General features: G+C 38.1%; 1 protein-coding gene across 3 annotated transcripts; it reads left to right on the top strand.

Moving 5' to 3' along the window:
• The first annotated feature begins 384 nt into the window (after positions 1 to 384).
• atxn1l (ataxin 1-like) lies at positions 385 to 18,622 on the top strand. Of its 3 annotated transcripts, none has more exons than XM_051898512.1 (3): positions 385 to 637; positions 5,758 to 6,920; positions 13,139 to 18,622. In XM_051898512.1, exons 2-3 carry the CDS (start codon positions 5,883 to 5,885, stop codon positions 14,447 to 14,449), a joined length of 2,349 nt encoding a protein of 782 aa, XP_051754472.1. In that variant the 5' UTR covers positions 385 to 637; positions 5,758 to 5,882; the 3' UTR covers positions 14,450 to 18,622. The 3 variants fall into 3 exon arrangements, with proteins under 3 accessions (XP_051754472.1, XP_051754474.1, XP_051754473.1); XM_051898514.1 differs by having other exon boundaries at positions 389 to 637; positions 5,758 to 6,878; XM_051898513.1 differs by lacking the exon at positions 385 to 637 and adding an exon at positions 649 to 1,016.
• Positions 18,623 to 19,336: the final 714 nt, after the last annotated feature.

Consider the following 19,336-nt stretch of genomic DNA (forward strand, 5'->3'; position numbering starts at 1 on the left):
AATGATGACAGAATGTTCATTTTTGGGTGAACAATCCCTTTAACCATGATTAGTGTTATCAGTCTCGTTGTTTTTAACCCGGCTTTGTAGCCTCTAAGTCCGAACAGCAAGGATATTTTTATCTTAGAGGCAGTAAAGCTATTTAATTGTCGGTCTCCTCAAGGGCCAACATAACATATAGTGACAGCTCAACATTGCCCTCTATTGATATTATACGGGACATGGTGAAATCATTCACTCCTATGCTCACTGTATTGTGAGAAAAGAAAAATATCTAATATGATTTACATCTTTCAAAATTATGAGTTTAAAATTATATATACATGTAAATACATGCATGTAAAATTATGATATATACTAATTTATATGATATAATATGTGTGTGTGTGTGTGTGTGTGACAGTAATAACCCAGTAATAACCCACAAACTTTCCCTAAAAACTAAAATCTTTCTGCTGTAATGAACGAGCCGCGGATCAACTCCTCCATTACGTCATCAGCGCGCGCCGCTGGGCTTCAGTCTGCTGGCCTCTGGAATGGGCAGATATCACCAGCCCATATTTCACCATTGATTTATTGCACGAACTCCACCGAGAGTCTGTATTTTTGCCCGTCGTCTACACGATGCAATGCGGAGGTGAGTGTTTTTTGTCGCAGGGCGTTTGCGTGCGGGCGAAGAAGCGGCTGTTTGAGTATGTGGGAAGAGCGATTAGCCCGTTAGCGGCGGTCCGGTGGAAATCCCAGCCTCTCATTTACTCCTGCTTTAGTTTCAAACATGCGTTGACTACCAAAGTTTGATTGGACGAAATGAAGCGAACGCACCAAACTGTTTTATGCAGATGAATGATTATATTCCCCGTCTGAAACGTCTGGCTAGTGAAGTTAAAGGCTTTAATAGCAGCTGGCTAACGCTTGAGTCTTCATGAAAACATCACTAGTGTCTCTACTTGTGCCACGATTCACTTCAGCGCGATGTCAATACTCACACGGATTGCGGACACCCAAAACATCTAAATGTACGTTATTGCATTTTAAAAATATATTATTTGTGCCATTTAATATTTTTTTCGCTTTCTTTTATGTATGTTTCAGTTTAATAGTGTCAGGATAATGTAAGTAGACGAAGTTTCCGTTTCATAGAAACTTTTCGTTTTAACAAATGATTCATTGACTGCTGTTTGATTTATGAATTTGGCTATTAAAATGAGAGATTACTATATTTAGAAAGTTGGCAGTGCATTTTATCCACCGTGCATGTACCGTCAGATATCTGCGTTTACTACGGAGCAATAATTGCACCTAGAATTGTTTTTCTGCGGCGTTTTATTATCTTTTCCGTGGAAATATTGTGTCTAATCATATTAAAACGAAGCATGTCGTGTATTTATGTAAGATATTTGAAGCATGCACTAAACCCACATAACTAGATATGCCTAGATTTGAATTAATGTGAAATTTACCAAAACAGCACTCAAATATTTTCTATATATAGGGCATTTTCTGATATGGCAAGCATGTGGCCCAACTAGTGTCTGTTTCTTTAAGAGAACATGGACAGAAATGGCTTAGCCTTCTTCTTTTTCTGCACTTTCTTTCTCTTAATTGAATCCACCGTGTATGAATCACAGAAGCATCATTGGCACAATACAGTTAGCCTGGAAGAAATTGAGTGCTTTATCTTTTAGGCCTAATTCTATTAACTATTATGGCTGTTACTGCACTTGGTTTTTATCGTGTTTGTTCGGAGATATAAGGTTAAATATTATTATAATAAGCTTTAAAATACTATTAAAAATCATTACCGGGTTGCAGTAATAACAGTATAGTAACAGTAGAGTTTGATGTCAACATTAGTGATTAAAATAAAATGTGATAAATTTTTAATGGTTTAACTTATCTGTAAATAGAAGTTTACAAAATTCCCCTTTAACTGCACTAATGAGGTTTGTCATGATGCTTGTATTTTGTAATATATTTATCTTGCTTTCTAGTATCCTTGACGTTGTGTTTAGGCCAAACTGGAAGGCACATTTGTGGATTTCCTCGGTAATTTCCAGTGGGCTTTTTAGAAAAGTGTGTTTTGATGAATGAGTCAAACAGGTCTGTGGTTAAGGTTACTCAAAGAGACTTCCACATTTTGCTCCAGAATATAAATGACACACAGTCATACCTAAAAAAAAAAAAAAAATGACATGTCACTGTTTTTCAAAGGCTTTGCCATCTTATTATGTCAGATTTTCAACACGTCATCTGGCAGACTTAGAGTAATTAGACTAATCTTAGACTAAGTTCTAGTTTTGTTATGTGCTTTTGTCATTATTAGTTTTTGTTTATCCTTTTATTTCAGTTTGAGTATCTTTAGTACTTCAACTTACATTTGCCAAGGCAAAATTCTAATTTTTGGCTCAGTTTTTTTATTTAATATTTATTTTTATTTTAGATTTATTACGAAAACCATTTTAGTTAACAAAAATATATTATATTATATTGTATTACAAAGAGGGTATGCACGTGACGCCACTGTCGGCCGGAGTGACTGTGGTTACGCCCACCGGGTGCCAAAAAGACTGAGTGGCAGCATTGGTTTTCAGCGTGAATGCCACGAAAAATGCACAAAACACATCTAAAACAGGAAAGAGCTTTGCTATTGACTGTACGGATAGGTTTGACAAGAAATCTGAGGTGTATTTTTACAGACTGCCGAAAGCGAAAGAAAAGAGAAGCAAATTGATCACTGCAATTCACAGAAACAACTGGACTCTAGACATCTAAACGTGAATTTGCTGTTATCATTTTGTCAATATGCTGAATTTTGGGGTAAAATCATACCCTGTATATTGTATTGACAACTTATCAATTAAATATTTACCATCTTATATTCTGCATAATTTGGTGTTTTTAAATAAACACTGACAAAAACTATTCTAGTTTTACAACGGGATGATATATAACATTGATATAAGTGATCACCCGGATTTAGAGCTACCTATATTGTAGTTATATAAATACAGGCAAATTTGCTTTATGTATTTCCCCGGCGTCGAAATCAGGCACATATAATTGTCTGGAAACATGATTCCTGGCTGCATATCAATATCCATAGATTACTGGATCTTTGGTAAGTTGTAACAGGAACACTATCGAGTCCAACCTTAAGTTTAATCGTTATTTTTTTCTCAAGTTTTACTTGTTTTCGCAATTTCCCCTATTAAATCTAAACATGCAGCAGGCTCTTTTGCCACTCAGTCCGGCTGAGGGGGTGTTTTCCGGCGGGAAAGTGACATCAATGCATAACCTCTATTATATATGGTTATTTAATTAATGGCACATAATTATTATCAGTTTTGGCATGTAAATATTAGTGTATGTCCAAATAATCTGAATTGAATCAAACTTGGCTAAAAATCTAAAGGTTTGAGTCATTGTTGATGGTTGTTTCAAACTGACAAATAAATGGTTGGGAGCAGGTAACATGGAGAAAGATTATGCAATGTTCATTTATATATACTACAGACATTTTAACAATACAAAGCTGGTTAAAAATTGAATAAAAATTGTCCTTTAAAATTGTGAAATGCAAACTAAATTGCTATGTAATGCATATTTGAAAATATGTACATTGCTTGTAAGTAATATGGCACTAAATTGTGCTGAAAATTCACCAAAAATATTGTAGCAATTTATATATGGTTCAGTGACGTGACGCATTTTTTTTTTTTTTGTGTCCATATGGTTTAATTAAACTTAAAAGGGTTAAAATTTCTAAATAAATTAGCAAATTACTTGCATACATTCTCTTTTTTGAGGACCAAGTCTGTTTTAATTCATTTTGAGAGAATATGTGGAGGATGATTTAAAAAATATCAATGTGGTGTAACCGTAAAAACTTTGTACCAAATAATTGATCTTGTTTAAAAAAGGTGAAATTCTCAATAAAAAAAACCCACTTGAAAATAGTTCCAAATAGTAGGTTAGTTTATATTACATCTTTAATCAGCATCATAAACTAGGGATATTTGACTAAATTGGCCCCTATAACAGAAAGGCTTGTAATAGGAGTCAAATTCTATAACCGGTTATACCATTTGAAATTAAATTTGAAATCAATTTAAAATCAAATTTGACAGGCATTATCATGGACACCTATGTAAGCACATGGCCTTGGTGGAAATATTTAAAAAAGTTAATACTCATGTCACATGATCTTCTTGCACAATTTTAACAAAATGGCTCTTTGAAAGGTGGTTACACCAGCTTGACTCTTCAGGAACTTGACTTGACTCACATGATTCCCCAAATTAATTATAATATCCAGAACAATGGTGTTCCATTTACTTTTATTTACTGAGAATTATTAATGAGAATTTCACCTTTTTTAAACAAGATCAATTATTTGGTACGAAGTTTTCACAGTTACACCACATTGACGTTTTTGCAGTCATCCCCCAAATATTCTCTCAAAATGAATTAAAACCAGAAATTTTAGACTTTGTCCTCAAAAAAGAGAATGTATACAAGTAATTTGCAAATTTATTTTGAAATTTTAACCATTTTAAATTTAACTAAACCATATGGACACAAAAAAATAGCGTCACGTCATTGACCCATATGTAGAGTTTAAAAGTGACGTTTGGCAGATTAGCCACATGTTTTAATTGACCAGTCGGCACAGTTGTCAGCTGATGCAACAATCTCAAAAACAGCCGTTTTATTGGCCTGGTCAGTATGTTGAGCACTAGTCCATACATCATTAGTTTAAATATATAGTTTATATTTATTAGGGGTGTGACGAGATCTCGTGCGTGAGGGTGAAATTAGGATAGAATATGCCACCGCTACATTTACATTACGCCTCCACTGTCGTTTTGCTAATACAGCTGGATAACGGTCATTTAAATCCCATTCAGCTCATCAAACACGAGCAGCAGAGCCGGACATAGTGCAGCAGGAATCTGAGTTCGCTGATCACGTGACGAGAGTAAGTGACGAGATGACTGACGAGACCATGGCGGAAAATTCGTTGCACAACAGAGCCTAAGTGTCTGATAAATGTCTTATCTTGTAGAATTTGCACTCAGCAACGATGCTCCCTATTCACACAGTACGTGCGATCGCAAATTCGAAAGTAAAAGTAAAACGCATTCAAAAGCGATTTCAATACCCCGTGTTTTTAAAACGGCTCCCTGATGCATGCAAATATCTCCCAATATAAAAGCGCTCTTAGGCTGGGCTGTGTAGTTGTAACCATCTCTTAGCTCTGTATCATGCTTGTAGAAAAATTGGGTCACTATTTGCACTTTGAATATTGAGAGAGTACTTTGATTATGGTTGCAATAACAGAAAACTGTTATTAATTTTTATTTATACTGTTTTTATTTCTATGACCAACTTGTGGAAAGGAGTTCAGAGTTCAAAAGTTGTAGAATCTCATAATTCATGTACAGTTCTAAGGTCTGAAGAGATCATGAAATCATACAGGAGAGAAAGCCAGTCAGTTGAGTTTGTGGCAAAACCTTTTACAGTGCTTGAGTATTGTTGTCTTTTACTGCATATGATAATTCATACTCAGAAAGTAGAACTGAAATGACATTCATTACAAGATGATTAGTTAAAACATTTCAAATGCACCTGCAGACTAATTTTCTAGTCATGTATTTCGTCATTGAGGATTTCTTAAGAATACTGTGTAAAAATCTTGTCTTGTCTTGTTCTTCGTCACACCCCTAATATTTATACATGATTTCTTTATGCGTTTAGGTAAGGTGATGGAAGAGGCCAGCGGGAGGTTCTCAGAGCTGATTCCAGTGGTGCTATTTCCGCGGCTGTCAGGCTTTGTCCCTTCCTCTGTTCAGTAACAGCGCCCATTCTCATCCAGAATCACCATGAAACCAGTCCATGAGCGCAACCAGGAGTGCCTCCCTCCCAAGAAGCGGGACCTCCCTGTTAACAACAACAACAACACCTCCACCAACAACAGCAGCAGTAGCATCAGCGGCGGAGCGGGAGGCAGTGGAATTGGGGGTGGAGGAGGAGGTGAGGATGGCCCATCTTCACAAAGCTCTGGAGTGAGCGGAGAAGCCCAAAGTGGTAGTGGCGAGTGGATGCGAGCCCAGCCGAGCGTGCATTACGGGGTGGAGGGTGCTGAGGGTCTCATCGGGGTACCCGTGGATCAGTATAGCATGCTCTATAAAGTAGCTTTGCCCGCTGGCACTTACTCACCCACCAGTCTGCACCCTGTTCTTAGCCACATTTCTCCTGCCTACAACGTACCTTCCTCGGTGTTGCAGCATACGAGTGTTCCCTACCCTCCTCATGGCTACACCCAGATCCCACACTCCTCCTTGCAGTTTGTTAGCTCTCCGTACGCGACTGCGGTTCCCTACGCCTTGCCTCCGGGATTTGTTCCTGGCCCCTTAATGCCACCTCAGTCCGCCATGTCACAGCCACACCTGGTTCCATACCCATCAGTCATTCAGGAAGGAGTGGTCTCGTCCCCTCCGCAGCAGCAGGTCTCGTACACCAAAATGCTCCCGTCTGAGCAGGCGGCGACACAAGCGGCACTCGGGACTGTAGGGATGCTGTCTGCCGGGGAGCTTAGCCCGAGAGGCGTGCCTGTGTTCTTCCACCCCGCCGTCAGGGGCGTCCAACCTCAACGTGACCTGCACGGCAGCTCCCTAGAGCAGGAAAGGGAGGTGAATGGTGGGGACAGAGACCACGGAGGCAGGGAGAGCCATCAGGATGCAGTTTATTCTGCCAGAAGTGCACGGATGCTGCAGGCAGCTGCGCTGGAGGCCCAGCAAGACAAGAGCTTGAAAAGCCGCAGGCCGGAGGGCAGAATGTCGCCAGGACAGAGCAGCACGCCAGACACTGATCTCGAGGTGAGGAACGGATGGTTTACTATTGGATCAATGTGTTATAATGTAAGTATAGAGTATAAAAATATATAAGTATAGAATTATAAGTATATAAAATGTATTGCTGAAGGTTTTGTACAGAGTTTTAGAAATGGACCCTTTTCACAGACTGAAATGGGATGACACAGTTATCAGCTTTGAAAATCTAGTAAAGTTTAATTTTTTTTTTATTAGTACACATTTATAACACTGTGCATTGTGTTATATTACCGTGGCAGTAAATGACAAAAAAAAAAAAAGAAAAGAAAAGAATTATCACTGTTGCGGCTGTGTTTCTAATACAATGGCTGAGAGGCTGATGGCAAATTTGTGTCCAGCATAATCAATCTCTCTATATTTTTTTCCCTCTCTTGGAAAGTCAGTGTTGGGGAAAGTTACTGTTAAAAGTAATGGTTTACAATATTGTGTTGCTCCCTAAAAAAGTAACTAATTGTGTTACTTAGTTACTTTTTATGGAAAGTGATGCGTTTACATTACTTTTGCATTTTACTTTTTCTCACCTGGGCTGGACTTGATGTGTGTTTTTTAATAACAACAAAAAAAGTTCTATTTTTGGCAAATGTTCAGGCCCTTTCACACCAAAAGTGAAATGAATAAGCCTCAGACTGAAGGAAAAGCATATTTACTCCTGTACAGTAGAGGGCGCAGCTCAAACAAACTTTCAGCTGTGCTGGCATTCTGGGTTGAAGAAGAATAGGATACAAGCGACGGAAGCAAAGAATATACACTAACAAGAAGCGACACTCAATAGAACGTTCCATTGCAACACTGGCGCCCAGCAGCGGCCCTGCGTTTCCGCCATTTTGGGGTGAAAGTTTCTATGGTAATATCAGCTGCTTTGTTAAAAAAAAAAAAAAGTACATTAAAGCTGAAATCCAACCTGAATGATGACAACACAGAATAAAATACTATCACTAGTGATGATCAAATCCTTTTTACAGTTTATTTTACACACTTTGTGTTTAAGTCTTCCACTTTTTTCACAAAACATTTGCTCTCTAGAAACCCAGTCAGTTTGGGTTAAAATTCTTTGAAGTTCAAGTATTAGCATTATAAACACTGAATTAATACCAACATATGAAATTAAATTAAGGACATGCATCAGAAAAATTGGGAATGTTGGACAATAAATATATGAATATAACAGCTTGATTTTGCAGTGTTGTCTAATGTCCGTTAAAGCAAAAGTGTCCAAAAGTGGGAATTATGCAATAACGGACACAGCAATGCATCCATTAAAATGCAATCCATTAAAACGTACAATATATATATTTCAATTCAGACCTAGATACTATTATTACTATTACTCCACTAGGTCTGAAATATATTGTTCGCTGTGAACATGATGATCTTACATTTATTAATTTACTATTAATAAATGTGTAAAGTTGCATAAAATGGAAATACTCAATAAAGTAGGCTAACTACGTTACCTCAGATGGATGAATGGTTGGATTCCACAACTGGTAAAATAAAACATATAAGACAATACAACATTTACTGTAGGAGCCATACAATTTACTGGTGACTTAATTTAAAAAACTGTTCTTTTGCGCTTCTGATTTGGCTATGAAATTTGCCGATTTTGGGTGCGTAATATGTGAAGGATTCTATGGTCCAGTTAGTATTTTCACCCCATAATGGCGGCCGCGCTACCGGAGCGCCATCTAGTGGCTGTTACCCAAAAAGTATCGAAGTGTCGCCTCTTGGGTTCTAAGCTCTTTGACGGAAGTTCAGCACTCTTATTTCTAAATCTAAAGCCATTTTTGCTTATTAGTTTGGTTGAATTAGATCACTGAAGGTCAGCAGCAAAGACATTGGTTAATAAAGTGAGATTAAATACATAAAGTATATTTGTGTAATTTAATGTAGTTAATTACAGGTTTGCATAAAATTCTGAGTTTGCATTTCACTGTTTTTATTAATTTAGTCTAGAACTACAATAACCACACAACACCTCTGCACTTTATTTCTCTCAACATGGAGACAGGAGAGCTGTCAGTCAATAAATGTGAAAAAGTAACTTGCATTACTTAAAACTACTTAAAATAATTTTTTGTAAATTGAAAAAGTAATGTGCTACATTACTAGTTACTTGAAAAAGTAATCTGATTACGTAACTCGAGTTACTTGTAATGCGTTACCCCCAACACTGGTCATGGAAAAGCCATCATGGATTTTTTTTCTTTTTGCTATCTGAGCAAATGGTAATGCCAAAATTATAGTTTCTTTCATCTCTCGTTCACCACTACAGAAATTTACCCAACTGACGACTTGCGCTTCTGAGAACCACGGAAATGTTAAAACGGTCCATTCAAAGAAAGTGGGTTATTGAAGGTCTGTGGTTTTTCACTCCAGAATTCAACCTTTTCGATCACCAAATTGAAAAGTACATGCTGTGGCTTGAAAGTAAAGATCCAGGGTATGTAAGGTGCGATGTATGTAGGGAAAGTGTTTGAAACCATGAAGACACTGCATAAAGAAATTGTGAAGACACTGCATAAAGAAATTTAAGACACAAATATGATTTTACAACAATGTTTTTGGCTTATGCTAGCCAAAACTGCCACTAAATGAAACAACCACATATTCGACATTCTGTTTTACTACACTTCATAAAAAGAGTTGACATGTCACAGCATTCTATAATCAGAAACTGATTGGATAATGGGTGTTAGATGTCAGAATAGAGCAATTGAAAAGGGGAAGTCATTTCAGAGGAAGAGCAAGTTATTGCAATATCACCAGGAATGTACTTTAAGTAAATAATATGGTCAATTTTGATTTCTTATTGACTTGGAACAGTAATTTGCCACATCACAGGACTATTGAGTGCACTGCAGAAAAGCTGATTAAAAATGGTGGCCAGTCACAACACTTAAATATATCATGATCAGTAGTGACTTGACTATTATGCAGTTATATTACTTAGCCTATAATTTTGAACTATATTGAAATCAGATCTTTGTTTAAAGGTGTAGAAAGCAATTTCTGAGAAACACTGTTGATATTTGAAATCAACACCCAAACAAACCCCCCCACCCTTCATTGCTCCGCCTCCAAAATAACGAACGTGCAGTGCAACACAGGCAACCACTAATAGCTGGCGCATCAGACAGCTTGCACAAGTATGGATAATTCAGCTGTGATTCAACAACAACAGCATACAATAATATATCTTGGTTCTGTAAAACATAGTAAAACCAATGTTACTCACATATGGAGCTTTTCCAGTGTAAAAGGGTTAGTTCACCCAAAAATGAAATTTCTGTCATTAATTACTCACCCTCATGTCGTTCCACACCCGTAAGACCTTCGTTCAGTCTTTCTACAAATGACTCACACTACTGCTTATTGGCTACAAGAGTGTTTTGGTGCTCTGTAGTTTTGTCCGATCCACTTTGTTTTTTTCTCCTTTTTACACAGCCAGGACTATATGCAAACACTTATTTTCCTGCACACACAGAACAGTGTGGAAGCTTGTTTCCGCCACTAATTAAAAAGTTGCAATTACCTTTTTTATTTTTTTATCTCACAATTCTGACTTTTTTTCTCTGACTTATAAAGTCAGAATTGTGAGATATAAATTCGCAATTCTAAAAAACCCTGTCTTTTTTTCTCTCACAATTGGACATTATAACACGCAATTATGAGTTTATCTCACAATTCTGAATTTATATCTCACAATTCTGACTTTTATAACTTGCAACTGCAAGAAAAAAAGTCAGAATTGTGAGATAAAAAGTCGCAATTACTTTTTTTTTTTTCATGGTGGAAACAAGCTTCCATAGAACAGACTTCTATCAAATATTCACAATATTGTTTAGGTGTTGATTTAAATTTTTAACAGCATTTCTCAGAAATCGCTTACTGCACCTTTAAGTCATGTGTCTATGAACAGAACCCAATTAAACAAATAACAAATAACTGTATTTTATATTGCAATTTGTAAATAATATAGAAATGAATGTATTTCCTGTTTATTAATGTTTTGAGTTAGCTTTTGTTTTTATATTTCATTTTAATTTCAGTAATTTTGTTGCATGCTTTTATCATTTCTATTTAGCTTTAATTTATTTTAGTTTGTTTTAATTGTAGTACTTTAACTTGATTCATTAGTTGCCAATAGAGTGCATCTAATGTTCTTTTTTTAAGTTTAATATTTAGATGAAAAAAAAAATATTTTATTTGAATTACTAAATTTTTAGTTTAAGATAACAATAACACTGCACTGAACATATCACAAAATCTTGATGTTGATGTTATTGTTACAACTTCCCAGATATCATATTTGGATAGAAGTTGGAAATTAGGTTTCTTGAACTAATCATTATCTACAACCTGACCATTATCTCCTGTTTCATCCCTACTTAATGCATTTTCAGAGTTTTGCTTTTTGCCTTGAGGCAATTCTTGTGAGTCAGCATCAGTTACACCACTTCCTTCCTTTATTAGCTGTTCTTTGGGTGTGTTGAGGATTGAGTAACTCTGGCTACTACTTCTTAGAAACAACACAGATTGGTTTTTGATTTATACTCAGCAGAATCTGCTGTGACAAGTCTTGAGGCAAGTCTCACCTTTCATTTGTCACTATTTAGCTTATGGTGCTATATTTGATAATACTCAAATTTCTAAGGCCTTTAAATTATCAATATGATCAACTTTGCTGAAAATCCTGTTGTACACAATCTATTCATGCCTTCTGTTGTCTGATTGATAGTTCATACTTCTTTAGCAAGTAAAAAGCCTTTTAGTATAATTTTAACAAAGTTCCCTTTCAGGTTTTGGTACATTTGTCTTTTTGCTGTGAAATCTTTACTGATTTTTATAAAGTAAACTTAAGAATAACTTTTATATTTTTATATTCTAAGCAGCTTAGTTTTAATTGATTATCTATACATCATTTTAAGAAAAATCATGTTAAAATGTGAGTAACAAATGATACATCAGGCTTTTGAGGAACGTTAATTTGTCTGTGTCTTGGTCGTCACTGTATTGCATTGCTTTATGTTTTGCCCCTACAATAAAAATAAAATAAAAAAAACTACGTAAAACTAAGTATTTAAATATCATCTTACTAAGATATCATTGGAAGATATAGAGTGACAACTGATATTTATATGCATTTCATGCAAGTACTCTGCTGAACTGTTATAAAATCTCATTGATTTAGATTTAAAACTATCAGAATTTAATCTTACTTTTGGGCAATATAAATAACATCAACTGCACCAAACTGCATATTTTTCTCAGTTTGTTCTCGAGTGAGAGATCCATATTCTCCTATATCATTACTATGTGAGCCATACATGTCTGATGTATCAAATATAATACTAAACAAAAACACACATGCAAAACATTTTTAGATTTTTAAAGTATTTGTTCACTTTAAAATGAAAATGACCCTGTGATTCACTCACCCTCAAACCATCCTAGGTGTATATGACTTTCTTCTTTCAGACGAATACAATCGGAGTTATATTAATAAATATCCTGACACATCCAAGCTTTTTAATGGCAGTGAACGGAAACCACCTGTTTGAAGCTCGAAAAAGTGCATCCATCCATCATAAGCGTACTCCACACAGCCCCCGGGGGGTTCATAAAGGCCTTTTAAAGCGAAGTGATGCGTTTGTGTAAGAAAAATATCCATATTTAACACATTATAAAGTAAAATAGCTTTCTGCCATACGGGTTCTACTTGTGTCTAAAGCATAACTTACGCGATGTACTAATGTGTTTACGCTACACCATGACGTACTACGCTACGTCCTACTTTATACATTGCGTAAGTTATGCTTTAGACACAAGTAGAATCTGTTTGGCTGGAAGTTAGTTATTTTACTTTATAACATGTTAAATATCGATATTTTTCTTAAACAAATGCATCGCTTCACTTCAGAAGGTCTTTATTAACCCCCTGGAGCCGTGTGGAGTACATTTATGATGGATTGATGCACTTTTTTTGAGCTTTAAACAGGTGGTTTCCTTCACTGCCATTATAAAGCTTGGGAGCTTCAGAGTGATTATTAATATAACTCAGATTGTATTCGTCTGAAAGAAGAAAGTCACAGACCTAGGATGGCTTGAGGGTGAGTAAATCATGGGGTAATTTTCATTTTAAAGTGAAATAATCCTTTAAAACATGTCTAAATATTCAATAAACTGTTCCATTTAAAAGATTAGATTTTTCTGACTGTTATTTTATGTCATTTAATTTGTAGGTCCAGCAGGTGGTTGGACGACTGGCCTCTCCTGTCCATGGCACGAGTCGCAAGGAAGCAGCACATGTCCCTCTGAACCTGTCTCAAAGCTCTCAGAGGAGTCGAGAGACTCAGAGCGAAGTCAGAACAGCATATGCATTAAATCCTGCTGAATCCAGAGCTCATCAGCAGCATATCGTTCAACAAGGTCATGCCGTGATCTTGGCCAATGGGCAGCCTGTTCTCGTGCCCCTGGACTACCATCACCACCAACAGCAGCAACAGCAGCAGCATTATCAATCCAACGATGTGGCCTCACCAGCCATCGTTGCTTCTCAAGCTACATATACAAAAGCCATGGATGCAGCAGCGTGTCTCCCAGAGCGGGCGGTGGCAGAGCTGCCTCCCCAACACGGTCAGCAGCTTCCCACTCCAACTCCTGGTGCTTTACCACAGGCTCCTCTGCTGGCACCCACCGGGCCGTCGCACTTCATGAAGGGCGCCATCATCCAGTTGGCTACCGGAGAGCTCAAGCGTGTGGAAGATCTGCAGACTCAGGACTTTGTGCGGAGCGCAGAAGTGAGCGGTGGGCTTAAGATCGACTCGAGCATGGTGGTGGACATCCGCGCTAGTCAGCGGCCTGGTCTAGTGGCGCTGCATTTCAACGTAGGGGAGCAGCAGAGCAAAGTGACTATAGATGTTCCCCCTGAACACCCATTTTTTGTTTTCGGACAGGGCTGGTCGTCCTGTAGCCCCGAGCGGACTGCCCAACTGTACGGTCTCACCTGCCACCATCTGCAAGTGGGCGACGTCTGCGTGTCCGTGACGCTGCAGCAGCAAGCCGCGTTGCAGCAGAAACCGCCGCAGCAAATGCAGGCCCGGACTCCCACCAAAGCCAACTCCACGTCAGGAGCCCCACCTCAGCCCATGGGCCCCCCTGCGCCCCAGCACACCCCTCGGCCACCAAACCAATTAAAGATGGAGCGCATCCACAGAGAGAGGGACAGGGACAAGGAAGAGTCCATGCAGGCCGGGGGTCCTCGACATATCGATGTGCCCCCCAGACCGAACAGGACTTCAGCAGAGCACACTCGGAGCCAGAGCAACTACTATTTGCACACTGAGGGTCATGCTCCACCGGGAACCGGAGTGGGAGCCTCTTCCGTAGGGGCGTCCCAGAGGCGCTGGTCTGCCCCTGGCTTCCAAAGATACAGCATCAAGAATGAGGACGGAAGTTTAGCCTCAGCTGCCACCTCTAGCTCCTCTCGGCCATCGTTTATCCCTCAGGAGGTCAAGCTATCCATTGAGGGGCGCTCGAACGCCGGCAAGTAGCAGCAAACACAAAAGAGATTGTCTTTGGGAGTGAAGTGTCAGTCGGATGCGAAAGAGGGAGCGTGGTCGGAGGGAGAGAGAATGTAGCCTCAGAATGTTTGAGATTTTGCACATATTGGAAGAATCCCCCTGCCGCCCCCTTCTCCAGTTCTCTTCGGTTCTGGTCTCGAGCAGAGGACTTTTTTTGCCAGGTCATAGTCAGAGTTCGCAATGATCTGCATGGGCAGCTTTATCTGGTAAATCACGTACCAAAGCCTGCATCGTCTGCGTGTTCCTGTAGGTGAACTATCGTGTTTTGGCAGTGATCACTTGCATAAAGATATCTTGCAGTTCCTCAAGTAGATGTTTATTTCAGAAAGGCCAGGGATAAGAATGGGATACAGCCATAGAATCTTGACAAGCCTTTACAATAATAATAATTATATATTTTGACGAAGGACATAAGAGGATAGATTGCTCAACAACTTTTTTTTCCCCTAAAAGACAGGCTCCTTCTAACTAAACATTGACTGTTTCCCTTGTTGCGCTGCCAGGCTTTTATTGGCGAAGACCTTAAAACTTGGACAGTTTTTAATGCGTCTCTCTCTAGAGGTGTGGTTGTCCTCACTTTCCTACTCTCTCCTCCTCTCCCTGCCTCTTCTCAGGGTGCTTCTGCTGAGGACTCCTTTCTAGTCTGGAGTTTGAGAACAGTTGCCCAGCATCGTCACGTCAATCAGTTGATCCAACAATCTTTCTACAATCAGGAACCATTTCCAGATGAAGTCTCACACGCATCTTAACAGTTGCATTAACGACTCCTCTGAGGTTTTTAGTTTTGATTCTGCAATGGCTCTGAATCTGCATTCCAGTTTCAATGTGATCTCTCCTCCTCAACCCATTGGAGTTATCATCTCCCAGTAAGGCTGGCCTAGGAAAACGCCTCTAAATAGTACCTCATGGTTTGAAGCATCCTTCAGTCTGATTATTAACTTTTTTTTTTCAATCCTACATTGTTGTGCCCCTTTCCTGGAGTCAACATGTGGTGTCAGCCAAAATCATCCATGCTTGCGAAGCTGAGACCAAATGTGCAACAGGTTCTAGTCGTTTGCGGATGGCTTGTTCCTGTGGAAATGGATTATTGCTCTGAAGCATGCAGGTTTAAATGAAATCGTCCTGTTGGAAGTGTTTAGCACAGACAAGTGTAGATTCACTGCTGTTGGATGTGGACTGACCCTGCTCAGTTATCAAAATCAAAGCAATAGTTGTTTTTCATGTTTTTTTTTTTTAAATCCCATATAAGATAGATTACTCCTTGTATTTCGATTTTTCTATGTGCAGCGTTTGCAGTCTGTATGTAAAGACCTTTTTATCCTTATCCTGCACTTCTCTTGATTTTCTAAGATAATGCAGTTTTACTTTGTGATAATACTCACTCTTAACAGTTACTACGGGAGTTCATTACAAGCATGCAATTACCCCTAAAACAACACCTCTTTCTTTTAGGCATATTTTCTGACCAGTAGTGTCTTCAGAGATGACTAATATGAAATCACACCTCGAAATGGGGCTTTTCTGAAACACCTGCTGATTAGGATGTTCAGGATCAGCTCTTGCTATTTATATAAAGACCTTGGCCTTGGTCTACCTTAAATTATGTCCTAACCAGGTATGACATGATAAAACAGGTGATGCTTGAGTTACATTGTGTTTTGTCTGCAAAAAGCGCCAAGCAACAGGACACTTTGTCTATCACTTTTGTCGGTTCTTATTTTTGTTGCGGGTAGCTCCGACTACCGTGAAATCTCTTTGGTCCAAAATCCTTTCATAGGTTTTGTGTCACAGGGTGCAGCGTTTTTGCTTTCAGTTTGGATGGACAAATTACTCATCACTATAAACTTGTCACGTCATGTCTGGTTAGGACCAGTTTTGAATCGTGAACTCATCTCGAAAGAGAAAAGAGCTTCATTAATACAGTTTGTAATTCAGATCTGTGCTGAGGTTTTTATGGTTTCTTTGGTTTCTGTAATTGGTGAACTCTTGTACAGTATTGCGTTCTGTCTCTCTTCTTGGCAATATTACCCACGAGTGATTTTTAAAACTTGTACTGCAGGTCTTGTATTGCACAGATAATTTCAATTGATTCACACTGACTCTTTAACAGGAATCAGATATGATGTGTTTTATTGTTTTTGTTTTGTTTTTGTTTTTTAATAATGAAGGGAAAGTGTTTGTGTTGTTTTGAAGTATTCAGTTTTGTTGGTGGTTTTTGGCTCACGAGAAACTGACAGGCAAGGTTGACACTGTTTACACATTAGCCAAGAGAAAATGCTGCAGTTTCACTTTTTGTAGTTACTGAACATTTTCAGATGGATGAAATCATGACTTAAGTGCAATTAGACCAAATAATATAAACATTAGGAAGATTGTGTTTTGTTTCAAAACAGCATTCCAGAAAAGAGCCTGACATTCCCACTTTTCCTTTTGTTGTTGTTTTTGTAATGTTTCTCCAATCCCCCAGTGTTTTGCCTCCACTTTCTACTTGTCAGATGCAAATTTTAGTGTCCATTTTGGCTCTAGTTCTTTAATGAGACCTTTGATATTTCTCTGCGTTGTTGGCTCTTGGCATTGCTGGGCTGTCTTGTGTTTGGGCCAGGATTTAGTTGAACAGTTTTTGGACTCTCACTATCACTCAAGGCTTTAAGAGAAGGGTTTTTTTTTTTTTTTTAGGTAAAAAAATAATATATATTTTTTATATAAATGTAGCGCTAGCATTTGACTAGTTAGATTTAGACTTCTTGCATCAACCTCAATGATACCACATGTCTGTGCAGTTCTAAAACCTCTTAATGTTAAAGAGAAATTCGGAAGAGGTATTAAAAAGGGTCATCGCTTGAACTCACAGGACAAATTATGTGGGTACACTTAGTGGGCCCCATAACCGTTTGCCCTTGTATAAACCTACCTGGTTGTACTAACAAGTCTGATTCAGACAAAGTGAAGAAATGGCAATGTGTGTATCGAGTATTTGGTTTTGATCACCCTACATTGGTTCAAATCCATTTGTTGTTTATGAAGCATTTCATCAGCATCATCTGTATTTCATCTGTTAATATTTAGTTTGAAGACATACTGTTCCCTCTCAAAAGGAGTCCCACTTTCATGCTATTTATAATCTGGTTTCAAATCTAGCTCATGTTATTTCTTCCTTTCTCTTTTCCCTTTGTCCCAAAGTGTTTTGGTGGCACTTTGGAGATCTTTAAGATAGTTCACAGAGGACACTTCATTATTGTTCACTTTACTGTGGACAGCCAGCCAAAGTGAGCTGCCCAAAAGGGTCACAACTGTCATCTAAGGCCTTGCAGACACACATTTAGTATGTTCCTGACTGGGAAAAACATCTTAAACCTGCCTAATCTGGTCTGCTGGTCTTCAGCCTGGTCAAGTGCGTATGGTTTGTTGGTTTTAAAGCGGTTTTGGATTTGGTCAACCGGCTTGGGAGACCAGCTTTGACTGGTTTCAAGTTGTTAGGTTCACGGACAGGGAAAAATGATAAAAATGCCAATGTTGTTATTCAAATTTAGGATCTGTTCCTTTTTTTTTTTTTTTTTTAAGTATTACATTTGACATGAAGCAATACTTGACTCGAATTAGCAGATAGATTCAGCTTTAGCATGAGCTATGCAGTAGAGACTCAGTCAGCACCCTATGCGTAATGCAGTTTCAATCTCACCAGTTTATCTGTGGTTTGCTGCGTTTCAAGAAACATTTCGATATCGTTGCACATTTGTATTTTCTCTAGTAACCCACAGGCTCGGTGACCTTTATGGTAGTGGTTAGTTATTTCACTACCAAGTCACATAACTTGAAGCTTATCTATTATCGCTTGTTTGGTGCTGTATTTTTATTTTTTGTCAGCAATGGTGCACTGTTCTCGGTCTTCTCAAATGCACTGCCTTACCAGCCGTCTCTCGTCGAGATGAAATCTCCCACCTGCAACCTTCATGGCGGAGATGGACTGAGTTCGCTTTCATTAAGAACTGAGCTACTACCTTGTGCACTGTAACCAAGAAGAGTTGACGCTATGTTTGTGCCTTCCCAACGTCTTAACTTTACTCTGGTCTGTCTTATTAAGCTCTGTTCTCTGGGAGATTTGCATGTCTCCAGTTTGCTCTTACCTTCATCATATGTCATTTATCAAACTTGCTGGCTTTAAAATACTTCTGTACTGTTGAAGGCCATTTTGATCCTATCTATACTGCAACGTCAACTTTTCTGCCTGAAACTTCATGGCATCCCAAATACTAAAATTAGAAATAGAAACAATACAATAGAAAATTAATAATAGAGTGCTGCAGTGATGACATATTTTTGTAGGCCAACCTGGAAGTTAGCATCACCCTGTTTCCCTCGAAAAAAAAAAAACAATAGAATTTTTCCATTGGCTTTTGGATTATTGTAGAAAATAAGCTCTGTGACCCAAAAAAATTATGATCCTTGCATGTTTTGTTCATCATTATGAATTTTGAAGCCTAAATGCAGTCACCAGAAGTAAAACGCTAAATGTAGGCTATGAACTATATATATATATATATATATATATATATATATATATATATATAATATATATATATATATATATATATATATTTTTTTTTTTTTTTTTTTTTTTAATTTCTCTGAAGTTAGAATAGTTTGCAAGAGCACAATTATAAATTCAACAAGGCTGTGAGATGAGTTTACCTCAAACTGCAGACTTTATTTCAGGCATTTAACCAAAAACCCATTCAAAAAACCCATTGGCTTAAGGAAGATGGAGCTGGAAGTGCTAAAATGTTAACCCGTTTCTGGGTTTTGGACAACAAAAGGTCATCCTTACAGCACTATAACGTTTAGTTATTGACACAAGAT

The sequence above is a fragment of the Ctenopharyngodon idella genome, chromosome 7 (genome assembly GCF_019924925.1).
Source record: "Ctenopharyngodon idella isolate HZGC_01 chromosome 7, HZGC01, whole genome shotgun sequence".
Classification (NCBI taxonomy): domain Eukaryota; kingdom Metazoa; phylum Chordata; class Actinopteri; order Cypriniformes; family Xenocyprididae; genus Ctenopharyngodon; species Ctenopharyngodon idella.